Consider the following 26495-nt stretch of genomic DNA (forward strand, 5'->3'; position numbering starts at 1 on the left):
TCTATAAAGCATTAGTAAATGATGTATTAACCATTACTAAGTATAAACACTTTAAAAGTGTGCCTAATTAGAAGGTGGTACCCACGTATCTTTATAGGGATGAATGACTCAATATAAAAGGAGCTTATACAAATAGAGTAAAAGCAAGCTGTTAACATTACACAGTATTCAAGCTAATGTTGGCACATTCCAGCTATTGAATCAAACATTTCTAATGGTCTAGATGAGAGTGAATTCCTTTTACACATAAGTCTTAAATACAGTATGTAGTACTTAGCGACTCCCAAAATCACTTGTCTGCAGATGTGCTTGTAAAAAATACTCTCCATGTGCCTTTTAAACACCTGGTAGCTGAAAGCCATGCAGGCAGGTTACACCTGATGTTACATCTCTGTGTCCATAGCTGGCCCTGAAAATGTTGTTTCTTTCATACCTGTCGCCGACACCATCCTGGCGTGATCAGATGGCACACGGCGACTGAGCGCGTCGCGGGTGTAACCGTAGCCACAACTGTCCAGACAGACCGATCCGACACACCATCTGCTAGAACGATATCCGAGACCAACTTACACGCCTGCTCCCAGACAGGCGTGAGATGTTCCAGAATCACACTCGCAGCTGCCAAGTGGGTGTTAGCTCTTTATCATCCGCTCCCATCCAGGTGTTGTCAGATATATCGGGGCAGCAGGATAGCATGGACAGACTTTGGCCCCTCTGGACGGCTTTTACATGAAGACAGATGACAAATGAATGGGAAAATAGATAAATGAGTGAAGGAACATAACAAATGTAGATGCGTCCATATAGAGTATACAGGAGACGAGGACTCACTCAATGGTTTGATGAGTCTGTAAATGAGGGACCATGGTGTTCATCCCTCCGGTCGAGTAGAGACTTACGTAGTAGGATGATGGGAATCCTGTCCCCAGCTAAAGACCGGGACAAAGTCTGCTAACTAAATATGGACCAACAGAGGGACCCCAGTGGGACTCGGAGTCTTACAAAGTTACAGGGACTCAATAGGGGCCCTAGTTGGTTACGTTGTACGGAAGCGTATTGCTGCCATACCCGAAAAAGAAAAACGTATAGTATCATGTTATTACGTGAAAAGTTTTTTGTAATACCAAGATGTTTTTCACATTATAACAAGATATTTTCATGTTTTAACAAAATATTTTAACGTTATTACATACAAACTTACATTTGTTCCTTTTCAATGTTTGTGCCGCTTTTTTTAAGGTTTTTTTGGCAATTTTTCTAAAAGTTTTTTAAGACTCATTCTTCCTTCTGTACAGCCCAATCCAGTACAAAATCCTAGCGTACGCCAATTTATAGCAACATCAGCCACTGTCCTCAAAAGCAGCAGAATCTTGTCACGTCTTCTGTAAATTTGGCCCTGGATTAATGGGTGAAAAGATGCCTGGCTACCCACTTAGGTTAAAACCAGGCCAAATCTCAAAGGCTTTTTAGGCTATGTTCACACTTCGTTTTCTTTTAAGCTGCCAGCGTCCGTTTTACGTTATAATCCTATGGAGTAAACTGTGTTTTCAAAAAAGTCCTGAACGCTTTTTTAAACGCCACCGCCGATATCTTTTTTGCAGCTCGGAGCGTCTTTTTGAAAAAACGCCCTACGTCAAGTGCTTTTTCGACAGCCGACCAATGCCAGACCTGTCCTTTTCATAACAACAAGAAAAAATGGAGTCAGAGCACAGCGAGTTATACGGTATCTCCGGGTGCTCCCTGTACAGGGAACTCACTTTGTTTTATGTAACGTTAGCAGCACCACTCTCTCTCTTTGTTCTTTCTCTAGCTCGCTCCACCGCTTTGTTTTATCTAACGTTAGCACCGCCCCACATAGCGCTCTAGCTAGGATACTGTAGCAGTAGCTGTTGTTATAGCAACAAAAGATGCTCTCGGCTGTTTTGGGGAATAAAAACGCTGCCAGCTTCTTTTTTTTCCGCTACAAAAGCGCCCCTGGTCAACTGTTTCTTGTCAAAAAAGACGCCAAGTGCGAACATAGCCTAAGATGTCTGGGTTATGTGATCTGCTCTTTAACATCACGCCTGTGGTCGGATTGCAGCATGTGACAGGTCTTGTAGGTCACCTACTGAACAGTGCAGTCTCGATGAATGAGGTGCTGTGGGGAACGCAAGAAAGCAAAAGGACAAATTCCTGCTTTGGGGATTAATAGAGCGTCATAAAAAAAACAAGATGTACTGTGGCAGCTGACAGCAGTGAACACTTGCTGGAACCAATCCCAAATAATCCAGTGTGGGGTCAGAGTCTGCACCAGAGCTGGACCATACTTTTGTGTCTGGGAGGGAGTTTTGAGTGTTATGCTACTTTGTTGAGGATATTTAAAAAAAAAAGTAAATTACAGTAAAAGTGGTCTGTTGTCGAGATAAGGACATCTGCCCGTGGCAAAAACATAGAAGAATGTATAAGAAAACAAAAAATGGTAAGACAAGTCTGCTGTGGTATGAGCTGACGGAGCGGCGCAGTATGCTCATCTGCTGCGTTTTTCCAGCTGGTCTTATTGTGTGCAGATGGTCTAATAAAACAAGTTGTTCTGAAACAGGTTGAAATGGACGGCCAATAAACAACAGTCCCAGGGTTAGGATCCTCTCTCGCCAGCCAACACATCTCACTCTGTTTAGATCAAAACAACTGCCTTTGAATCTCCGGGGAGTTGTGCAGTTATTGAGCCACTTAGAGCCAAGTTGGCAAGGGTTCGGTGAGGGGGGAGAGGGGGCAAAGTCAAAAAGAAATTTGCTCAGAATCACGTTGGCCCTAATTCAGTTACTCTTACGGCTGTTTGTCAGAAATCAATCTGAATTTCCCTGAATTTCTTGAACGGTCTGTTATTTTTTTTGCAGTCACTTCAACCAAATGAGAAGAATTAGAGGACAGTTTGAAAAAAGGAACTGAATATGTACCGACTCTCTTTTCCGAAAAAGGTTTCATGCTCTCTTTCTCTTTCGGGTTCCAGCTCATATCCTGTGAGAGACTATGTTAAAAGCTGCTCTCACAAACACAGTCTGGGGCCAACACTTCTGTTCCGCAGATCCTTCACCGAGTGTGTGTGTGTGTGTGTGTGTGTGTGTGTGTGTGTGTGTGTGTGCGTGCGTGCGTGCGTGCGTGCGTGCGTGTGTGCGTGCGAGCACATGGGTGTGTGTGTATGTGTGCATATAATTTGATTTATCTTCCTTTTGCCAACATCCCAGTGAATGTGTCAGTCGTGATTACAGTCCATTTAGATGATAGGATCCATCACAGTTGCACCACTGCAGATGCAGTGTGTTGCAGTACAAGTGCTAAGTTGTGAAGGAAGCTTGTGTTGTATTACTTTACTTTGAAATCCACGGTAATCCTTTTTATATAGAAAGAGAGCAGAGCCCATGTTTGCAGGACTTGCGGCTCAGTTACTCCCCAAAAGAAGCTGCTTTAGTGTAGGGACCGTTGAGTGCCTCCATTTTAAGTATGAGCTAAAGCTCCCATGCTAATTAAAATTTGGTTATTTTTTCGGCAATGTTATTTTTTATTTTTTTTAAGTGTGAGAAGGTTGATACCCCAACCTGTACAGAACAAACCGAAACTGAAATCTTAATCAATCCAACCTGATCTCACAGAATTCTGTGAAATGAACACGGCCCCTTAACTCAAAATCTGTGGCAGCTTCACGGAATCGCAAAACATTCCGTGATGGGCCTACGGAAGAATTCTGTTAAATAAACACGGCCCCTTAAGTTAAGAAAAAGGTCGTGGGTGTGTTTCCGTGACACGCGAGAAGAACGGGACAGTTGGGTTTAGGAAAAGAAAAAAGCGACTTTAGGAAACGTGACATGTGGGACACGACCCCCTGTCTCCAGGGACCCATCCACCCCCCCAACCAACCTCCTTATGCGGAATTTCGGCCTTTCATACTACTCCCTACCGTAGTCGCTCTTAATGCTACGTCATCTTCTCATTGACTTTACATTGGCATTGTTTTCCGAGGTGGCCACACAGAGTTTTCATACATTCCGTGCCACCACCACCACCTAATGCCACCTAATGAATTATTCAGATAAATGCCACTTTAGATTGTAGAAAAACACATTTTGCACATCTCCTATAAGTTTCTAAAGGATTTTTGTGAAGTTCTTATGCCTGGATGTCTTCTCCCCTTCTGCTTTCTGTGCTATCAATTGTGATTGTTTTAAAGAAACACAAACCGTTTTTTTTTATATATATATTCAATGTGTCACGTGTCCAAATTGTACCAAATTGATTCGATGCACGTCCTTGGGTCTCCAGCATTACAGTACTGCCAAGTGTGAAGTGCTGTTCACGGTTCTCGAGATATTCAAAGGGCACACACACACACACACACACAAAATTCCTTTCCTTTATAGTTAGATGTATATGTTTTCCCTGCATCGTGGCACTGAATGCACTTTCTTTCTTGTGTCTTCACATGGATAAGGAAACAGGAGGGTGACACCCATGCTCCTTTTCTGAAATAAGATTTAACTGTGGCTCTTTCTTTGTTGAATGGAAACACATTTCATTATGCAACAGGCTGAATTAAATTCCTGTGTAACTGCTATGAGTGCAGTCTGGTTCAGAAAAAAAAACCAGCTAGAGCTTGGCGCGGTCATTTGCTCTGTATATATAGAAGAGCTGGTACTGAAATGCAGTGTTGTAATGTAACGATGTACAAATACTTCGGTGCTGTACTTAGTAGAATGTTCACGTTATCTGTACTTTACTTCGCTATTTATATTTCCAGAAAATTTTACTTTTACTCCACTACATTTCCCCTAAGCATCTTAGATACTCGTTACTACAAAATAAAATCAGAATAAATTAGTTACACTGGGGAAAAAAAGCAGGTTTGGCCAATCACTGCTCCTAGATTGCACGCTCCATTCCAGTTGGTGACCTAATGCCTGTTGTTGCCAAGCGGCAAAAAAACAAAAGACCCTAGGCCAAAACTGAAGAAGAAGAGGAGGAAGCATATTAACTGATAGCGTCATGGAAGCACCTGGTACAGGCTCTGCCGCCATGGCAACAGACGATGACCACCCCGGCCACAGTGGTGATGAAGATAACGTTACACACCTTTGGCCATAAAGTTCATAATCAAAGTTTTTTTTACTTTTACTTTTACTTCTAACACTTACTTTTGATACTTAAAGGGGCGCTATTTAGTTTTGGCCATTTCTTCGCTGTTTTCTCTCTTTTGCTGTGCAGGGGGCCCCCCCCCTTGTTTTCTAAATCAAAATGGTTGAGCGACTCCCCCATCTTCTCCCTCTGGTCATGTGCATTTGTTTTCAAAGAAGCCGCAGAACGCACGGAGCCATGTCCACTGAGGTTTTTCTCTCCCGGGCCTGTAACATTATTCTTTTTTGCAACAGCAAGAACGCCAGGTCAGCATCGGATTCGCACGCTTCTGTTTGTCTCAGTTCTCCCCATTCTGAAAACGCAGCTCCTATGTTTCCTTGTGTCTGACTCCTCTCTCGGTCAGTCTGCCGTTTCCTCTTTCTCTGTTCCTCTGACAATGCTTTCTGCTTCTTCTTTGCCGGCTCAGCCATGGCGATAGTGTGAAAAACTCCATCACTACCTTGTTCTCATAGCTAGCCGGTTGCTGGATGTGTGCAGTGCCATGAAGCACTTGGTTACACCGTGATACATCCTGACGCTGAGGCCGGCGCCACGCCAGCCGAAAGTTGCAAGGGGGGTTTTTCCGCTCACAGGCGCTAGGGGGAAGCGAGACGACCACCATTCAACCCGAAAAAAAGTCATATAACCATTCCAATGACTCTGAAGATGTTCAGTTAAGGTCAATTAAGCTAAAAAAAAACTGCATAGTTCCCCTTTAAGTACAGTGAATGTCACATACTTTAAGACTTTTACTCAAGTAACATTCTTAAAGGTGACTTTAACTGCTACCAAAGTCAATTTCTGGTAAGATACTTGTACATTTACTCAAGTATTGCTGTCAAGTACTTTATACAAGACTGCTGAAATGTCTTCTGCACACCTTTTGGTTGCCTTAAAGCAGAGGTGCCCAAATTCTTTCATATGAAGGGACAAAATGTATCTGGAAGGAAGGCCGCGGGCCAAAAATAAATGTCGATGTTGAAGAATTCCAAAATTCATGTAATTCTTCGTAGATAAAACGTATGTATTTAATTTACAGGGAGGTTTACATTGCCGTAAAACTCAGATTAATCACTTTTTATCTCCACAAAATGTATGTTTCGTAGTCATTAGGATTTTACAGCACTTTCAAAATAAGAGGAGAATAAGCATGAGCCCGCGGGCCCCACATTGGGCAGCCTTGCCTTAAAGCCAACATTCACACCCAGGGTTCAGCACAGGAACAGACATTGGAGCTCTCACCGAGCATTTGGTGCAGCCAGGAATCCGCCTTTAATCACTGCTGTCTGGTGAACCGGGTGATTCCACACCTCCACGAGCCACCTTTTAATGGTTTTCAGACGGGCTGTTTCAGAACAGGCCGTGAGACTTTGTGCTAATGCTCCCGTCAGAGCACATCACACAGCATTAAAACGTCTGGAACATTCCACCACAAAATGGGTGAAAATGAGATCACCGGGTTTTTTGGGTTTGACATCACTCACTTGTGTTGGAGCCTCAACTTCCTTCCCTTTCCCTTCTTCTCTGTTGATCTTCCATACAGCACCTTAAGTATTTGCATCAGGGAATGTAATTATTCAAATGTAAAACACAGATTTGTGCGATTATGCGTCAACCACGGATGATGTGCCTTCAGATGATTTTACGACCTTGGGCGGGTCCAGCGGCTCATGGGTGAATCGTGTACTGTTTAAGGGACAGATTGTGTAGTTGGAAATTGCTTGGAAGGTTTGATTTGTATATAATTTGGCTTATTTAAGCAAATTCCTGGAGCTTATTTGTGTATAAATGAAAAGACGACGTGGATGGTTTCTGTTGTCCACAAACTGTCTCCCTCTGTAAAGTCTGACATAATAAACCTTTTTAAAACCTGGTTTTGTGGTTGTATTGTGTTAACATCATATTCCTACTCAACCTTTTTACATTCGAGACCGGACGGAAACAAACCTTTGCCAAATGTATTAGGTAGGGGCATGAGATCAGAAAAAAACTTCAGCAGTCAGCAGTTGCATTTGCAGATCTCAGCAATGGCAAGTTGGTGAGCGGACTATGTTATTGTTACCATAGGAACGATGGCTAAATCTCTTCAAATTAGACCCAGATTGTAATTAAGGCAAGACACTGCAGCAATGTTGGGTTTTTCATGTTACTGGGATTCAAGGCTATGATTCTTCCATAAGATGTCTTCTTTCAGACTAGTGGGAAGAAAACATCCCAACTCCGCATTTAGGTGTTTCTTTACCTCAAATGTGTCTCTTTGCATCTGTGTATTTTAATGACTTCAATGGCTGTTTTCTCCAAATGAGTTTGTTCTCATGCAAAACCTCCACTTCAGTAACATTTCCATACACCAAACTTTCCAGTTGGATTCATATCTATATTCTGCAGGTTTTAACACAGGGGTTTCTTAATTTGACAATTTGTCTGATTTATAGGACATTTTATGCCCCGAAAAGCTTTTTTTTTTCTTTTTTTTATGGTTGTTGACAGGATATTCTGATTTTTGGAGTGAGAAAAAGAGATATCCAACATACCCTCCGTAGAAAAACTTGGTTTAACAAAATGAAACCAGATGGGTCTGGCTTTATCGTCCAAAGTTCTCTATTTTTTTATGCAAATTAGAGCATTTTTCATAAGATAATACACTGCTTGCATATTTAAACATATAATTTGAGAACACTTGCAATAAAACAAATAATTGGTTAAGGTCAGTAATAAAATGGAGATATTTAATGGTGATTTCATACTTCAAAATGTGCCCTGTTCAACTGCAGTGTCTGGCCTTAGCCAGAATGATCCTTAAATACTTATTTTATTATATTCATGAAACTGTAAGAATAGCAATATAATAATAATAATAATAATAATAATAATAATAATAATAATAATAATAAATAATAATAAACCTTATTTATATAGCACTTCAAAAAATAAGTTAGATAGTGCTTACGAAGGCACTACAGGAACTCTCAAGCTGCTAGATTTGTTGTAACAGATTGGTCAATATGTCATCAATACTATGTGTACAACAAACATACAGTACATACACATATCTCACATACATAAAAATCACTCACAGAAATTTAAATAGTTAATAATTTGTGAAGTGATTCCAAAGGTCTGGTATGGACTGACCATGTGATGCAATGATGATAAGGTGCTATATGGTCGAGTGGGTGCAAAAGTGAATAGTGCAAGGATTGAACAGTGCAATAGCTTATTATTAAATATTTACAGAACAATATATGACAGGGAATAAGTGATAAGATTTATATGTTATGACCACAGTCCAGATTGTGTAGGAGGACTAATATAGCCTATAAGACAGTCAAGTGTACAGCAGACAAAGTGATATTAATGGTAGGGGCTGAGAGAGACAGGCTCATGCTGAAAAGTCCATTTCTCCATTGCCCCTTTGTGTGGTATTGAAGAGTGTAAAGAGTGAAATCCTATTACTGCATTTTACCCATCCTAAGTATTAGGAGCAGTGGACAGATATATACAGCATCTGGGGGTCGACTTGGGGTTCCGTGTCTTGCTCAGAGACTCTTTGACAAGTCACCAGAGGAGCCTGGGATTGATCTGCCAACCTTGCGGTTACAAGACAACTATTTGACCTCCGAGCCACAAGCCATCCAATAATGTGAAGCTGCTACTGGGCAACAGTAACATACACTTTGAATTATGTTTAGATTACAAAAGTCGGATGTTTTTTTTAACACGAAGTGGAGTACACGTCGGCACGAGGAACTATTTTGTGTTTAGAACTGTAGGTATGTGATCAACCAGGTTTGACCTGAATCACTAGCAGCAACTTTTAGCACCACAGAGGTTTCCAAAATCAGAATCAGAATCAGATTACAGATTTCTACTCATTTTTGAACTGTTTTACACTGCAGTTTTACTCCAAAGACTTATGTTTTGCATATCTGGACTGATACTGCCTAATCTCTGTGGGACTTTTAACTCTTTTACTGTAGCAATCAACTGAGGTCTCTCTTGAAGGATAAGAGAAATCTTGCAAAGTTTGGGGGATAATTCAAATATCTCAGAGAAAAGATATAACATATCAGAACAGGATAAACACATCACCACTGGCACTGATCCTCCAGGGAATTCATGTTCTCACAGGCGATACACATAATAGCTTATGTAATGGCTTTGCAGGAAGCCAGGGAGAGCTGTTTGGAGTTTTTACCTTTTCTTTCTCTGCCCCCTAGTGGCCTCTGAGTCTATTAGAGTAAAGAGCTAAATCCACTGCTCAGCCTGGAAAACACATTGGTCTATGGAAAACACCGAGTGACGTTTGGTGCACTCACACAGGAAGTTAGATGACTTTGTCAATACACCATCACTGCTTCAACTCTATCCTAAATGGCCACACATAATCCAGTTCAAAAAAAGGTACAAAGAAATGATTTTCAAAAATTATATGAAAGAAGGGGGGCTTTAAAACCTGCAATATATGTGTTCATTGACGTATGTGTATGATTATGTGAGTGTGTGTGTGTGTGTGTGTGTGTGTGTGTGTGTGTGTGTGTGTGTGTGTGTGTGTGTGTGTGTGTGTGTGTGTGTGTGTGTGTGTGTGTGAATGTGTGTGTATGTGTATATGTATGTATAGTGGATATATAGGCTATACATCATAGAATAAGATATAAATATGTGTTCAATTAAATAAAAATAATAGTAATAATAATAATAATAATAATAATAATAATAATAATAATAATAATAATAATAATAATAATATACTGAGTTATGGAAAAGGGGTAGGATTAAATAAGTGTATACTTCTTCCTACTCCTTTTCAGACATGTCTATGTTGGGTTTTTGTGTGTGATGTTTTGTTTGGTTCATTTTTGATATGTCTGAAATAAATTTCTTCATTCATTCATTCATTCATTCAATAACATAGTGACAACGTTTGGGAAATTAAGTGCCATCTAATACAATACTTTTCCATTTTGTGAATTGATATCAATGCTGACCTGCTAAGGGATAAGATAATAATGTCAGAAAATATCCATCTGTATTGATCCCAAAGAGAAAATAAGATCACGTAACCTAGAATGAGCAAAGCTTATACATAATAAGTCTGTACATAATGACGCAATTTGAGATAAACCAATGCTTACAATACAATGTATTCTGTATTTCAACACTCAGATGTTGCAACAGGTGTTCGGTAGTAAGACCTTTATTTTGAAGGTGAAGACAGGAAGTGGCAGTGTTAATGCTTCTGGTTTGACGCGTCAGTGTGGGGAAAGTGTTGACAGTACAGTGCAGGAAACCAGCCAACTACGGGCTGCTTGACATTTTTTCGCTTTTGCTTCTCGGACATTGAAACAACTATCACAAGCGCTGTGTGTCGGTAAGTGACTGAACAGTCAATATCAGGACAAGAGATGTTTTTAGCTGTTAGCTAACGCCACTGTATGAGTTAAGACCTGTCAGTGAGTCAGCCAGTGCACGTTATAGCTACTGTAAATGTGGGTAGACTGACTTGTAATCATTTTTACTAGGAAAACAACTATTGAACAACTAGCAGTCAACTTCTTAAAAAAAAGAGCTAATCTCTGTAACGATCATTTACATAACGGTGTAATACTCCATAATGTTAGCATTCATGTCAAAATTAAGTAAACTAACGTTATTCTTTGGACAGTTAACGTTATGCCAGCCTAAAAGTGGGGCGACTCTATTAGAAAATGTACGTAGGCCAGTTAGCTTAACATTTAAATAATTAGCATGCTAATAGTCATATAAGTCTTATCACTGAATCCACTACGTGAGGAAACGAGGTACATTTTAAAGCTTAAACATTGAGTTAAGTATATCATCATTAAAAGTGAATTAAATAGAGAGAAATTTGGCGTTTCTTTAAGAAAATAAACGTACAGCACAATGCAGTATGTCTGAATGCTTTATACCGAGTTGAATGTAACTGTTCTCTGATTTTTGGCAGTAACCATGCAGTCTACGGAGGGTGAGACAGACACACTACCTGGTGCTTTATGACTACGGCAGGATGAACTGTTTGCCTCTTGTTCTTTATCTCCTATTACTTCTTGATTCTGGTGAGTAAACTCAGGTTCACTCAGAGAACTTAATTACATTTTTACAGCAACGTGTATTGAATACCTCACATACCTATTTTCTTAACACGCCCACTTACAGTACACTGATGACTCATTAAAGTGCCCTGCCAGGTGTGTCTCTGTACATTGTGCTTTCTTTGGAGGGCAGCTTGAGTCCCACTGCGTCATCACATGTTAACTTTGTTCACACAGTGCTCGGTTCCCTTCTTGCTCCGGTCAATCTTTCTATCAACTCTCTCAACTTCCACCATGTGCTGCGTTGGGATCCTGGTCCCGGCACGCCACCAGGAGCAAGCTACAAGATCATCAGGAGGTAATTTCCCTGTCCACCATCTTGTTGACTGCTCTTATTTCCTACCACGCTAGACTGATGGCATTTCTTCCTTGGGTAGGAGGAAATGTAGCCAATCTTCTGCATCAACTCTTACTCTGACACTGGCACAGTTATTTGCACTCATGGCTGATCTGTGCTATGAGACATGTTAAGCAACTTTCTGCGTTTGTCTCTAAACATGTACTGTAGGAGCCAATCTGGCTAAACAGTTGGCTTGTTTACAACCTGTTGAATTGTCTTCCTTATTGAAATACAATGAGACATGTGACTGTTTGCCATGGTCATTGACCATAGAATAGGGCTGCACTATATATCGTTTTTTTTTTTATCGTTATTGCAATATCAACTGGCGCAATAGACACATCGTGAAAGGCTGCGACATATCGCGATAGACACTCAGAGATTTCTTGTGTTAGTTGAAAGAAAATATCAGCAGAAAACTGCACTTTAAAATGTATTTATCGCATATCACATATGTTCCTCATATCGTGCAGCCCTACCATAGAAATAGAATGAGTTAGCCGGCTACAGTGGTCACAGTTCTTTCTAGGGGTTGTGCAATTAATCAAATTTGGATCGCGATTTTGATTTCAAGAAAAACAATTATTATGCTGTTAAGTTCAATAAATGCAACATCTTTCCAAAAGTCAATGAGCATTAGTGGTAAATAATTGTGATTTCAAAAAAGTGATTATGATTTTGTCCATCATCGAGCAGCTATAGTTCTTTGAAATGGCAACGGTACACATGAAAATGGCCATCCTGCTATGTTGACTTGAATTGGAATGTCCGCTATACTCTTATTCTATTTCTGTGGTCTGGCTGCTCATGTGTCGATGTTGTGGCGCTCTCAGACCTCATAAATGGCTTTGATGAGTACAGTGTTACCTTACCAGATAGAACTGATGGAGGAGCTATGGAAATAGAACCCAGGTTGTTCCTTGACCTTGCAAACAGCAGTTGACTTACATGCAACTTCACCTGCAAAAAGTCCTGAAAGTGTTCTGAATGGGGATGCAAGGCTCCGATACTGACTCTAATAGCTGGATCGGGTGTCTGTGACAATAGAGCCCATCTATCCAATTAAATTCTATGTTTATATACTTTTTACATTATATACTGAGATTTAAATTCCTGTTTAAGTTTTGAGCAATTTGTTGCTGCATCTAAAAGCTTTACACTTCAATTGTAATTCCTGTTAATTTTGAAAGGAAATTGTAAGTTGCTGGTGCACGATTTATTATTATTTAGCTATCAATCGAGGACTGTGTGTGTGTATAAAAGAGTCACAAGCTCTAGAACGGGGATAAGTGGATCCTGAGTAGAGATTTTTTTTTTTTTTTTTTTTAACAAATCATATTTCTCCTTTAAAGAAGAAAATGTCCTGTCCTAGGGACAGCTTCTGTGTGCCTTTTTACTATGGAGAGAGTAGAGAGATGACAGCAAGTGAAAGGAAAGAGACATGGGGGCAGACATTTAACAGAGGTCGTCGTGGTTCATGGTTAGCCCCTAAAACCCCAGAGGTGGAAAGTAACAGATTACACTAACTCTTGTTACTGTTATTGAGTAGGTTTTTTTTGTGTACTTTTAAGAGTAGTTTTTAAAATCTGTAATTTTACTTTTACTGAAGTATGTTTTTTTTTAAGTATTGTACTTTGCTACATTTAAAAATTTAAAATCGGTTACTGAGAGTCAACAAACGCATCACAATGTTTTTTGTTGCTTTTTTTTTTTTTTTTACTTTTTTGGCTCTGTTGCCTTAACAAATCGCAAAAGACTTACAAATGTATTAATTAATTAATTAAAGTAGTATTAATAAGATATTTAAATAGGTATACATATAAAAAAAGTATATCTCCACTCGCTGTTAAAAAGTAACTTTTACTCTGACTACGTTTTAAATGAACTAGTTTTAACTTTTACTTGGGCAACAGTAAAAAAAAATTGTTCAAATAGCATTCATGTAAGAAAAGAACAAGTGACTTAAACACTGACATATCATTAATTGTACAGTGTTAGCTAAACATATTAAATCCATACTATACTGTAGGCAAGTCAGAAGAGAAAAGGACAAACATTCTATTGGCTAGGGATAAGGATAAAACCAATCAATAGACTTCATCAGTCAATACATACAGTATATGGTATTCAACTTTGTAAGGGTTATAAACAAAAGAGAATCTAGGCATATACATTCTTCCTTCATATTCAAAGCTTAGCATTTGATTTTTTTATGTTGTAAGTGTTTGGATAATTATTTATCAGAGAATGGACAAAATCACTGGAGTTCTGTCAAAGTTTGTTTTTACTTGCAAGTAGGGTCAGTTTTACAGCACCTCAGCATAAGTACAGAAAAATGACTGAAGATTGTTCACAGCAGTGTCTTTAAAAAGGAGTTGGGAGTCCAGTTAGTTATTCGGTTCCTGCTATCAGTAGCTTTTCGTCTAATCTCTGGTCAGGCCCGGCATCTCCTCCACATGATGCGCTCTGCCCTCAGAGATACATCCTGTGCTCTCTGTCTTTCATGATGAACACATGAGAGACAGAAATACTAAAACAGCAGTTTGGATGCAAATGGTTTAACAAAGAAACTGAAGCAAAACCGTTCATAAGAAGTGTACACAAGATAATGGGTCATATGTTTGACGTCATAGTCATTGATGTTATTCTGCAGTCTTAAAACGTATATACAAAAAGAAAAAGTCATATTCACAGGGAAAATAGCAAGCATAAATAAAGATATATGAATATAGAAGAAGGTATCATTGTAAACACTGATTTACATCAGTGTGACTTTCTCATGTTATCAGTGTTTATCAGCCTCTCGCAACCGCAACCTTTATTTTGGTCACGTTTTCAGTCAGTACAATCTCTCTCTGACAATCTGTGGCTTCCTTTAGTGTCTTCTTGGATGGAATATCTGACTATCTCTAACCTCTGCTTTCTTTGACCGTGGCTGAGTCGTTGTTTGTTTCCATCCATTAGGTATCTCGTGTGTGTGTGTGTGTGTGTGTGTGTGTGCAGTGCAGCTGTGACCACAGAGTGGCCGCCTGATAGTTTTAAAGGAACTGATGATTCAAGCGCTCTTATAAAAAGCTAAGGGGAGGGGATTTGAGTGTTCCTTTGTGTGTGTCTTTCAGTTTCAGGTGATCAAATGTTTGGTTTTCACAGTCATTGTGAAGGTTCACATTTCATTTGATTGTATTTGCCTGAAATTACAGAACTGAATAGACATGATTTCATTGCTGGATGGAACTTGTACTGGTAATATGATAATGTGTTTTGATGTTAGCAAGCTAATCAGCTCACCTCTTTACTATCTTACTACATTTTAAAAGATAGATCTGGGGATATTCTTCTGGAGGTTTTTCTTCTTGTCAACAAATCCTTTAATAAAGAGGATGTTGTGTGTATCAAAGTCCGATATATCTTCTTCCTCTGCGCCATAGAGCTCCATTGTTGTCCAAAAACTATTGAAACACATCAATCAGCCACACTGTGCGTCATGTTTCTTCATCACCATGAACACAACAACTGTACTTTATTTGGACTCAATCCACATACACTGTTCTGCTGTCACAAACACTCTACAGTACCAAATGTGGATTAATCTGCTGCTTAAAATAGTCCCCAACAAATGCACTATTTCCTCCTGTTTGCTTAAAACTAGTGCCCAGCCGTTTTGGGAAATCACTGGGCCATTTATCAAAATTACGTATTAATTAGTGTTGATACATTTTTGCCTTAAAAGTTGTTATGACAAGCATGTTAGCAAATTGCCTATTTGTACCAGAGGTAGACGCATAGACTGTACAAGTGAAGCCAAGACATCTGGATCGCCCCCTGGTGGCTGGCTGCAGTATAGGTCTAATCTAAATTTCACGCCCCAATATATTCTCAGTTTTGAGGCCTCGCCACTAAAATTCACGACATGGTGAGACGTAATCCGGCTGAGAAGCGGCACTTTTCAGAGGTAGAGATTGAAAGCCTGATATCTCAGGTTCATTTGCACTAACGTGTGTACTATTTGGCAGCCTGAAAACTGGTAGTAAAGGCTGAAGAAAGAATGCGGGATGAAAAGAGATCACTGATGCGGTCAACAGTGTTGCCGTGGTAAATCAGACTCCAGCTGAAGTTTATTTAATTTTTTTAATTTTTTATTTATACATCCTTGACTAATGCCATAGTCCTAATAGTAATATACAGGCATATTGCAATCTCTTAGGCCTACATATAGGTGTACCTATATTTAAATAAACACACAGTAGCAGAGTTTATGTTACTCGTGTTTTTTTCATCGTTCTCATTAACAACACTTTAAAAGAGAAACGAAAACCTGAAGAATAAATAAAAATGTTGTGCATCGTCATGTTTCCTGTATTGAGTATCACTGCCAAACATAACACTATACCTTTTAAAAGCGAGGAATAATATCCTGTCTCCTTCGTATAGCCCATAGTTGGGGCTCCAGTTGGGGCGCTGTGCTGGACACTGCTCTCTGGGCATCGGGTCATCTGGCTCCATCACTACATTTATGGCACCCTGTTTTCCTGCGCGATGTTGTGCAGAACCCCACAGGCTAAAACAACGTTGCAGACTTCTGCCGTGTATAGTAGGGTCCCCCCCGCTTATTCAAGACAGAGCCATCTGCCCTAAATCAATCTGATGGAGTGCTCCACCGTGGCACGTGCGCGTACGTGTGCAATGTTGTACCGGCGCATAGAGGTCTTCTAAAAGAGCCAGATCTGCCATTGCTGATAAGTGATCAACTGATGACTTCTCCTGATTATATGCTGCACCGCAAGTCCACACTGACTCGAAAACCTGCGTACACAAGTTCAGACCAGACGGGAGATTTTATCGCAGCCTACGCTCACGTTCAAATTGATAATTGCCTTGCTTTGCGTAGGAATCGGCATACGCCCGTCCTACGCCTGTTTTAGGTCGTACGCACGTTTAAAAAATGAGGGCCAGTATTGTAATGTGGAAGCTAGTTAAACAAGACCCAACCTATTCTGTTTTTTTTAGAACTACGCTCACATTGTGAGTTGTTTGCGAGTTAAAAAGTCTAAAAAAGTGATTTTTTTTTTTTTTTAATCAAGGGATCTGTCTGACAAGGTGTTTGATGTTTTTTGCCCCCAAAGTCGCCTTCCAGGCAGCGTGGCAATGGTTATGTTTAGGGTTAAGGTGAGGGTTAGCAGCCTGGAAGGCGACGTTGGAGGCAAAAAACACCATTGAGCGTCTGACAAGGGTATTACCATTGGCGCTGCTTGAAATGCGCTCTCTTTAGTATAGAGGATCGTTGATAATATGCCATGTGGTCATATGTGCCCATCTGTTGTTGCTTGATGGGCTCAAGTTTGCCAAATTATGCTTTCAGCATATTTTTCAGCATACAGTTCCTTTTAGGTTATTCTGGAAAATATTCTAGATAGTATTTGTCATTGTTTTAGATTGTTGCAATAATAATAAACATTTGCATAAATGTTGTTCCGCTCCCATGTTAATGATAAGAGCATTAAAATCCTGAAAAATATCCCTTTTAAAATACATTAAGAACAGATAAAAAATGTGCGATCAAATTTGGTTGTTAAAAATTGAGATCAAGACGTGTCAAATATTACCTCAAACACTGGAGTTTCTGTACTAAAGTTTCTTGTTAATAACTGATACTGATATACAGTATCTAATGAGCCAATATCGGGCAATAATCATATTCACCTATCAACTGACGTGATAGTTTTGTTACCTGCTAGGCCATACTGAGAGAAATGCAAGCATGACATAATGTTTGTGCTCTGTTTCTTTTTTTGTGCAGGGTGAACCAAAAAGATGTCTATATGCCTACTAACAGAACATTAAAGATAAGATCATTTAAGATAAGACTTCCAGAATACAACGTGGATTATGTCCTGACTGTCCGGGCGTACTACAACCAAAGCGAGTCTCCAGACTCCAGAAAACTCTTCTTCAACCCTTCCAGACACAGTACGTCGATGTCAGAGTCTTTTGAGTTACATGCTTGTTGCCTTGGCTTTATTGAATGACATATTGTGATTTGTTGCTCATATATAAGAGTCTTACTGAATCACTGCAGCAGCAAATAAAAGTGTAGGCCAGTTAAAGAAAGTATAGCGAATCAGAATCAGAAAAGGGTTTATTGCTGTGTCCACAATAAGTTGACACAGTTGTGTCCGAGCTGATATCGGGGTGAGATTGGCGACAGTCGTTCCTGCCCGCCTCCAGGGAGAGACGGACGATTGCAGTCAGTCACCTTCTCAGCAGAGTGGATGGTACGCTGCAGTCTGCCCATGTCCTTAGCAGTGGCAGCAGCGTACCAGATGGTGATGGAGCAAGGTGAATGATGGCAGTGTAGAAGTGCACCATCATTGTCACCATCAGGTTGAACTTCTTCATCTGCTGCAGGAAGTACATCCTCTGTTGGGCTTTTTTGATGAGGGAGCTGGTGGTCCTGTGAGATGATGGAGCCCAGGAACAGAAGGACGGAGGAGTCACCCAGGGTGACGGGGACGGGTGTCACTTAGTCTATATCCATACGCCAGTTTTTATGTGCATATTAAATGTACACCTAAAAGTGGACCTAAACGTCCACCAATTAGACGAAAAGTAGCGGCCGATGAATACATCAGTTCTGGTTTGAGATCTTTCCATTATGTTTTCCAAATTGTTGTCATTGTGGTAATAAACCTTTGTTTGAGGTTTGACTTGGCTTAAACCTTGAGAAGAAGCCGAACTGTATGAGCAGCTGACTCAAATTGAATACAGATACTGTATATTCACATTTTATCCTTTCGCTGGCATAGAGCATTGGTCAGAATCTTGGTTAGTGATATTAAAAAACAGCAGCAGAGTGAACCAAAAACATGCCATATAATTGAAATGCACAAATTTAAAAATAATGTCTTTTCTTCTTGTCACAAGCCAAAATAGGTCCTCCAAAAGTCTCCCTGACTGGATGTGGAAACTGCATCCAAATCAACATTTCACTCCCTAAAGCTGAACATGGCTCAAGAATCAAGAATCAAGATATGAAGCCATTATTAAATCCTGTATACGAAGTCTTTTGGAGGAAACCTAAAGGAGCTTTGGTAAGACATTTCTGACATATGTCAAACCACACATTTCTTCTAATGATTCTGAACTGTACTGTGTATTATTACTAAGTTCTCATTAGTTATTACATTTTATATATCATTTCTCTATAAAGGTAATTTGGAACTCCATTTAATACTTTTTATTGCCACATGGACATTTCGAGCAGTACGCTCTAAACGGGAACACACTAAATGGGAAGCATATTTCATGATCACAGCACGACTATGTACGAAAATCGTGACCTGTACACGAAATAAACGAGAAATCTGTACACAAATCAATAAATCTAAATAACATGACCATTTCACGAGACCGGGTTGGACTAACGGACCCTTTTCACAGCAGACATTTTCGACATAGGTGGAAATAATACCCATCACAGGGGCCCCGTTCCATTTAGTGTCCCAGTAAGCCATGTCAGTGAGTAAGCATGGACAATATCAGAGCCCTGAAACTGGCTCACCTGAATGAAATGCAGCCATCATTAGTGCTTTTGCTGCTTCGACAAGTCTGTCTGTGGTGAAAAGGGAATATTAGTTCTATTATCCAAATTGCTTATTTCTCGTGCCTTTCGGGTTTAACTGCGGACATTTATTCTTCCAGAGCAGCTCTGCCTCGGACAAAACTTAGAACTAAAACTCCAATCTTCTCTTTGGAGTGGAAATGGTGGCATCTGCGACCTCAGCACTCTGTGCGGTACTCCGTGATTCGGTCACGTAGAGTTCCCTGTGCCAACAGTGAGATCTCTTATCCAGCAGCAGCTCATATCTTCAAAGATATTTGTTATGATACCATATATGTTGCATGACCGCTTGGAAAGATAAAATGATTACCCAGGGTGAAACCGAGATTTAAAGTGCTATTGTGTTATATATTTTTATATGTTATAGGGTTACAAAGTGAAAAAGTCCAAAGTCCACCCCAAAGAGACTTATCCTCTCCAACAGAAAACACTGTTCACAAACTGCTCCAAACAGCTCTATTGTGGTCCAGCCTTTACTTCAGAGACAAACTTTGTAACACACCGTATAATGCTCGCCTAGCTAGAATTTAAAATCCTTCTCCTCACCGAGAAAAACTCTTAATGGTCAGGCACCATCATATCTTAAAGAGCTCATAGTACCTTATTTCCCCACTAGAGCACTGCGCTCCCAGAATGCAGAGTTACTTGTGGTTCCTAGAGTCTCTAAAAGTAGAATGGGAGCCAGAACCTTCAGCTATCAGGCTCCTCCTGTGGAAATAGCTCCCAGCCTGGGTTCGGGAGGTAGACACCGTCACCACATTTAAGAGTAAACTTAAAACTCTCCTCTTTGATACAGCTTAGGGAGTGAGGAGTTGCAGCGTTCGCCTAGACCGGCAGGGGAGGGTGTATAGCTACAGAAACGTCACCCCTTCTCTTCTCTGCTTTTCTTCATTGTCGTCGGATTCCTCTACCAACCCTTATAGAACTGGCTCAGGTTTGCCTTGGACCAGCTCTTAATTATGCTGTTATAGTTTTAGACTGCCAGGGGGACTTCCTTTGATACACAGAGCTTCTCTCTCTTTCCATCTGTGTGCATCCATGTAATGTAATCCATGCATCCATAAAATTGAATTGATAGCTGCTAACGTGGCACGCCCTTATACTCTGCTTCTGACTGGCTAGTAGTCCTTACCTAGCTACTGTCAAGGCCCGCCCTCATACTCTGATTCTGACTGGCTAGTAGTCCTTACCTAGCTACTGTCAAGGCACGCCCTCATACTCTGCTTCTGACTGGCTAGTAGTCCTTACCTAGCTACTGTCAAGGCACGCCCTCATACTCTGCTTCTGACTGGCTAGTAGTCCTTACCTAGCTACTGTCAAGGCCCGCCCTCATACTCTGATTCTGACTGGCTAGTAGTCCTTACCTAGCTATTGTCAAGGCACGCCCTCATACTCTGCTTCTGACTGGCTAGTAGTCCTTACCTAGCTACTGCGCATGTGTGACTCCCAACAAAGATGGAACAGAAGTGAGATGTCTCACTCTGTAGCTAAAACAGAGAGCTCAACACACAGGGTGAAAAGAGGAGCTGCAGCAATGTGCAGTACAACAAAAATATGGTGTTTTCTGAAAATTAAACCATGTAAACCTATTCTGGTACAACCTCTAAATACAATTATGAACCTGAAAATGAGCATAATATGCTACATCTAATCACGCAGTAGGTTAATGTACGGAGTGCTGGGGTCACGGATAAGGCTCAAATGGAAATTCATTTAAACAGATTTATTTTCCCATATTTAACCTGCAGAAGTCCATCGAAACAACAGCCAGCCTTTATAACCTGACCAACCTACAGATTGGTACGGAGTACTGTGTACTGGTGCACCCGAAGTCGAATGTGAACAAAAACACCTCACCATCCGCTTGGAATTGTACCTTCACTAGCATTGTGGAACCAAGAGGTGAGCTGAACTTTCAGAGCTGATGTTTATTATGTTGTGATGATGTGTGTTATTAACGGTTAGGTTTAGGATAAGATTTTGAATTGAAATTTGAATTGAATGGGCTCTATTGTCAAATAAAGGGGTGAAGAGCAGTTAAGTGACCCAAGCCAGTGCAAGTGCTGTTTTGGTAATTTCATGGCCAGGGGTTCCTGATACACCTGCAACGCACCTGTATCACACTTGGTTACATGTTAGCATCAGAAGGAATTTATTATCATACATTACAGGTGGGCATTTTACGGGCTGCGACAACTGTAGCCAACTGCATTCGATGCTTTCATCCCCTTTTCCTGCATGACAGTTTTAGAACCCTGCGCGGGGTTGTTCCTCTATGGAAAAATATTATCTAGGATGTTTATAGTTTCATGTATGTTAACAGCAGCTTACATATGCTGTCAAGAGCAGATGATGTCTCTTTTTGAGTTCACATTGCTTAAAATCTGACATTCCAAAGGTTTCCATGTGTGATAACAATTAATCAGAATCAGGTTTATTGCCAAGTATGTTTTCATATAAAAGGAATTAGCTTGTTTTTTGCTGCATAGACAAGAAACAAATACAAAACCTTCCAATAAAAGTATGTTCAAATTATGTTATTATAATTATATTACTAAATACTATATAATAAGTACAATGCAACGGTTTAAAATGAGAGAGCTACACGGGAATGTGCAAAGATGACCCATACATTAACCATATACAAATACAACCGTAATGCTATACGTGAAATGAAAAATGTGGTCTAGTTGTGTTTTGCATTATATATTTCATTTACTTTTGACAAGTCAAAAGTTGTCAATCCTGATGATGCTAAATATAAATGCTATCTATAAACTGGCAGTACGCCATACCAGGGGATACTCACACACTTGTTTCCCCCCGGTTACCTTGTCCTTTTGGATTGATACGAGGAGAGTGCACTAGTTGCAGTGCGCCTGCAAAAAACTCTATATCCTGGTCATACTTTTGTTACTTTTTGTTACATGGTACATTGTTACATGGTACCGAAGAAGTAAATAGACAATGCAAGGCACTAATACTTCCAGATTAACGATATATGACTGTGTGTGTATGTGTGCATGTCTTCAGACCTTTTTGTTTTAGGTGCAGTTTCTGGTTCTCTGATTTTGGCTGTCGGTGTCCTGATGAGCTCCATGTTTTGCCTCCACTACACTGGATTCCTTTGTAAACTGAATGCTCTGCCCAGAGTACTACATGTAAGAACATTTTGTATTTGTCTATAATATCTATCAATTTATCTATTTCTTTATCCATCCATTATACATCATGTCATTCCTCTCCTGCCACTCAAGGAACTGCAGTTCAGCTGCAGAGCTGGCGCTCGCTTCAATAACACACACACAACCAACATTTTCAGCATCTTACTGATATCTTACTAATTACTTAAATAAAAAATACTTTACCGGACACAAGCTAGCATTAGCTTTATTCAGTGTTAGGACAGTCACTTAACTTTATGTTAGCTTAAAAGAAGGATTAACATAACCTCTTTTGATTTTTAATTAAACGCGTTCCATGTTGCTTAGTTTGGCATTTCTTTCTCATGAACATCCAATGGAAGCACAAAAGTCGCACAAATGTCAGTTTTGTTCTCTGAGTCTGTATGGTCAAACGAGTCATATGTCTGTTCCAAAATGGCGGAGTCATTCCAATTTACACATTATACATTATGTAATTCCTTTATACATCATGTCATTCCTTTATACATCATGTCATTCCATTATACATCATGTCATTCCTTTATACATCATGTCATTCCATTATACATTGTCATTCCTTTATACATCATGTCATTCCTTTATACATTATGTCATTCCATTATACATTATGTCATTCCTTTATACATCATGTCATTCCATTATACATCATGTCATTCCTTTATACATCATGTCATTCCTTTATACATCATGTTATTCCATTATACATCATGTCATTCCTTTATACATTGTCATTCCATTATACATTATGTCATTCCTTTATACAATTTTTATACTACACACTACAACAAATATAATAATCATTCCTTTATACAATGTCATTCATTATACATGCATAACTTTATAACATGTATTCCATTATACATATACTTATACACCATTTCATATGATCCTTATACATATGTCATTCAATATAATATTAATTCCTATAAAATTATCTAAATGATTATACATATATTCCATTATAATATGTCATTTTTTATACATTGTCATTCCTTTATACATTATGTCATTCCTTTATACATCATGTCATTCCTTTATACATTATGTAATTCCTTTATACAATCATCATTTATACATCTTGTAATTACATTATACATCATGTCATTCCTTGTATTGTCATTCCTTTATACATAATGTCATTCCTTTATACATTATGTCATTCCATTAGACATTATGTCATTCCTTCATACATTATTTCATTTTATTGTTCATCATGCCATAAAACATTTCAATGCTATGCTTCATACACTGACAGTGACTGACAGACCAGCTTTCTGTTAGGGGATGACTCACTCGCTGCTGTTTTACATCATGTCATTCCATTATACATGTCATTCCTTTATACATCATGTTATTCCATTATACATATGTCATTCCTTTATACATCATGTCATTCCTTTATACATTATGTTATTCCATTATACATTATGTCATTCCTTTATACATTATGTCATTCCATTATACATTATGTCATTCCTTTATACATCATGTCATTCCATTATACATCATGTCATTCCTTTATACATCATGTCATTCCATTATACATCATGTTATTCCATTATACATCATGTTATTCCATTATACATCATGTCATTCCTTTATACATTGTCATTCCATTATACATTATGTCATTCCTTTATACATTATGTCATTCCATTATACATTATGTCATTCCTTTATACATTATGTCATTCCTTTATACATCTTGTAATTACATTATACATCATGTCATTCCTTTATGCATTATGCCATTCCTTTATACATAATGTCATTCCTTTATACATTATGTCATTCCATTAGATATTATGTCATTCCTTCATACATTATTTCATTTTATTGTTCATCATGCCATAAAACATTTCAATGCTATGCTTCATACACTGACAGTGACTGACAGACCAGCTTTCTGTTAGGGGATGACTCACTCGCTGCTGTTTAATAATAATAATAATAATAATAATAATAATAATAACTTTTATTTATATAGTGTGAAACCCAAGGACACTTAACAGATTTACTGTGGCTACGCTGTTTAGGAGATACTGTAGCTACAATTTAACCCTCATCTTTCACACTTAACATTTGTTTCCAGCACCATACTTTTATGTGGTTAAATAGATGATGCCATACTGTATTTAGCAGGGATGGTGCATCTTTGAGTTGGCGTATCTTTTACACTGTCTCACTGTCATTTCCCCTCCGTTCCTTTGTTCCCTTTTTGCCACTCTAGGATGCTCTGAGCCACGGCTACACCCTGACACCAGAGAGAACAATCCCTGACAATATCTCCATCAGCGCAGGGGTGGAGAAACAGAGAAAGCTCAACAATCCCAGAACTCCACAACCTGCCACCAGGGGCAGTAACTTGGAGGAGGAGGATGAAGAGGAAAAAGAGGAAGAGGAACACGTCTACATGGACAGAGCTGTAGAGCTTTCCTCAGGTGAAAGTTCCTGCCAAAACTCTGTTGATGTGTCGGGGAACAGCAAGGTGGCTGCATCAGGGGGCTCTGGGAGTTTGACAGTAGAGACAGAGGTACCGGACACAGAGTTTGAGGTTGAGGTCACACGCGGGCGCCTTGATCGAGACGAGGACAAAGCTGAAGGAGTGGAGGTTTCTCTCATGCCTGAGGTACATGTCACAGTTGAAGTGCATGAGCCGGAGGATAAGGAGGAAGTGTGTGAGAGCTCAGGCAATATAAATCTGTTCTCAGTTACCCTCGCTGCACTGGCTGTATGCGAGGAAGGGGAGGAGGAGGAGGAGGAGCAGAATACAAGAGATTCTCTCGCAGACTTCTTGTCCGATATCGAGCCTCTACTGCCCGCAGACTCAAAATGGACTTTGGGCCACAGAGACTCACAAACTGAGTCAGATGATCAGACAACACAAGAAGACTTCACTGCGACTGGGTCTGAAGGCAGACACGCACACATTTTTTCCTGTGACGGTGAACATCAAGAGACACAGGAGGAGGAGGAGGAGGAGGAGGAGGAGGAGGAGGAGGAGGAGGAGGAGGAAGAGGAAGATGAGGAATTCTCCGGATATATGAGACACACATGAGAAGTTGCTATGACATGTGTTACTGTATGTGTATAAGTAGCATTAATGAATTTCTTCCCAGCAAGAACATTCCATTCTTTTTTAGGGAAAGTTGTAACTGAAATATTTGAATGTAGTTTTGGTGCTCTGATTTCCTAATATTAAGGAAAAGCAACGACACAAGACATGAATACATTTCTCCTGCAGCTACAATGCCATGGTAGCCACCTGCACTTCACAGTTTTTAAAGGCTTCTTGGAATTACCAGTTTCTGACTTGTAAATAGCGTTCTTGTAAACATCCGGTCCCTAACCTGAAACTTTTCTGAGAGCTCGGCTATATACGACTTAATAATATAAAAGCCAAACAAATAAAGATACCTCCCATTAGCCAAAGCCAAATTTGATAAAAGAATGTTATATGATTATATTTCACAGCAGACATTTTGGTCTGTCATAGTAGGAAAAGCACAGGAGTTACTAATAACGATGGCTCCGTTCAATCCAAGTGTCCCAGTAAGCCGCGAGCCACAATGAGCCAACAGGCCCAATACAACTGAAGCAGATCACTGGAATTCAGACATTATTTTTTTATTTACACCTGTGCTTTTGTTCTGTTAAAAAGCCTATAGTACATCCTTCATCAAAACTCAACTCTTCAATCATACAACCATCTCAAGTTCACTGATGGTGTGAACACTCCCAAGTTCACAAATGGGAATCTCTCCCAATCTATTTTATATACCCTCCTTTGGGCATTTTCCAAAAATTTGGAAATTAAAAGAAATCTAGAGATGTGTCACCAGATTATTCTACACATGATGCGTTCACTTTCAAAAAGTGGCCCAATTATGTTATTTATACGACAAAAAAACACTTTATTTTTAAGTGTGATTGATTGTCCCACAATCCACCAGTGGAAAGTGAGGCAATACTCACAGGTAATTGGTGCACATATTGTAAAATGTCCTGTTAGTAAAAAAATGCATGTTGATTTTTGTACTTGTATACTAACTACATTAACAGTAAAATGATGTAGTTAGTATATATTTTATACA

General features: G+C 39.5%; 1 protein-coding gene across 1 annotated transcript; it reads left to right on the forward strand.

The window, feature by feature from the left end:
* Positions 1-10391: 10391 nt before the first annotated feature.
* Positions 10392-26133, forward strand: LOC120570030 (interferon alpha/beta receptor 2-like). The gene is made up of 9 exons (XM_039818264.1): positions 10392-10516; positions 11111-11222; positions 11436-11556; positions 17396-17565; positions 18520-18686; positions 20965-21118; positions 22250-22377; positions 24632-25385; positions 26063-26133. Exons 2-9 carry the CDS (start codon positions 11174-11176, stop codon positions 26131-26133), a joined length of 1614 nt encoding a protein of 537 aa, XP_039674198.1. The 5' UTR covers positions 10392-10516; positions 11111-11173.
* The last annotated feature ends 362 nt before the right edge of the window (positions 26134-26495 follow it).

This window comes from Perca fluviatilis, chromosome 12 (assembly GCF_010015445.1).
Source record: "Perca fluviatilis chromosome 12, GENO_Pfluv_1.0, whole genome shotgun sequence".
Taxonomy (NCBI): domain Eukaryota; kingdom Metazoa; phylum Chordata; class Actinopteri; order Perciformes; family Percidae; genus Perca; species Perca fluviatilis.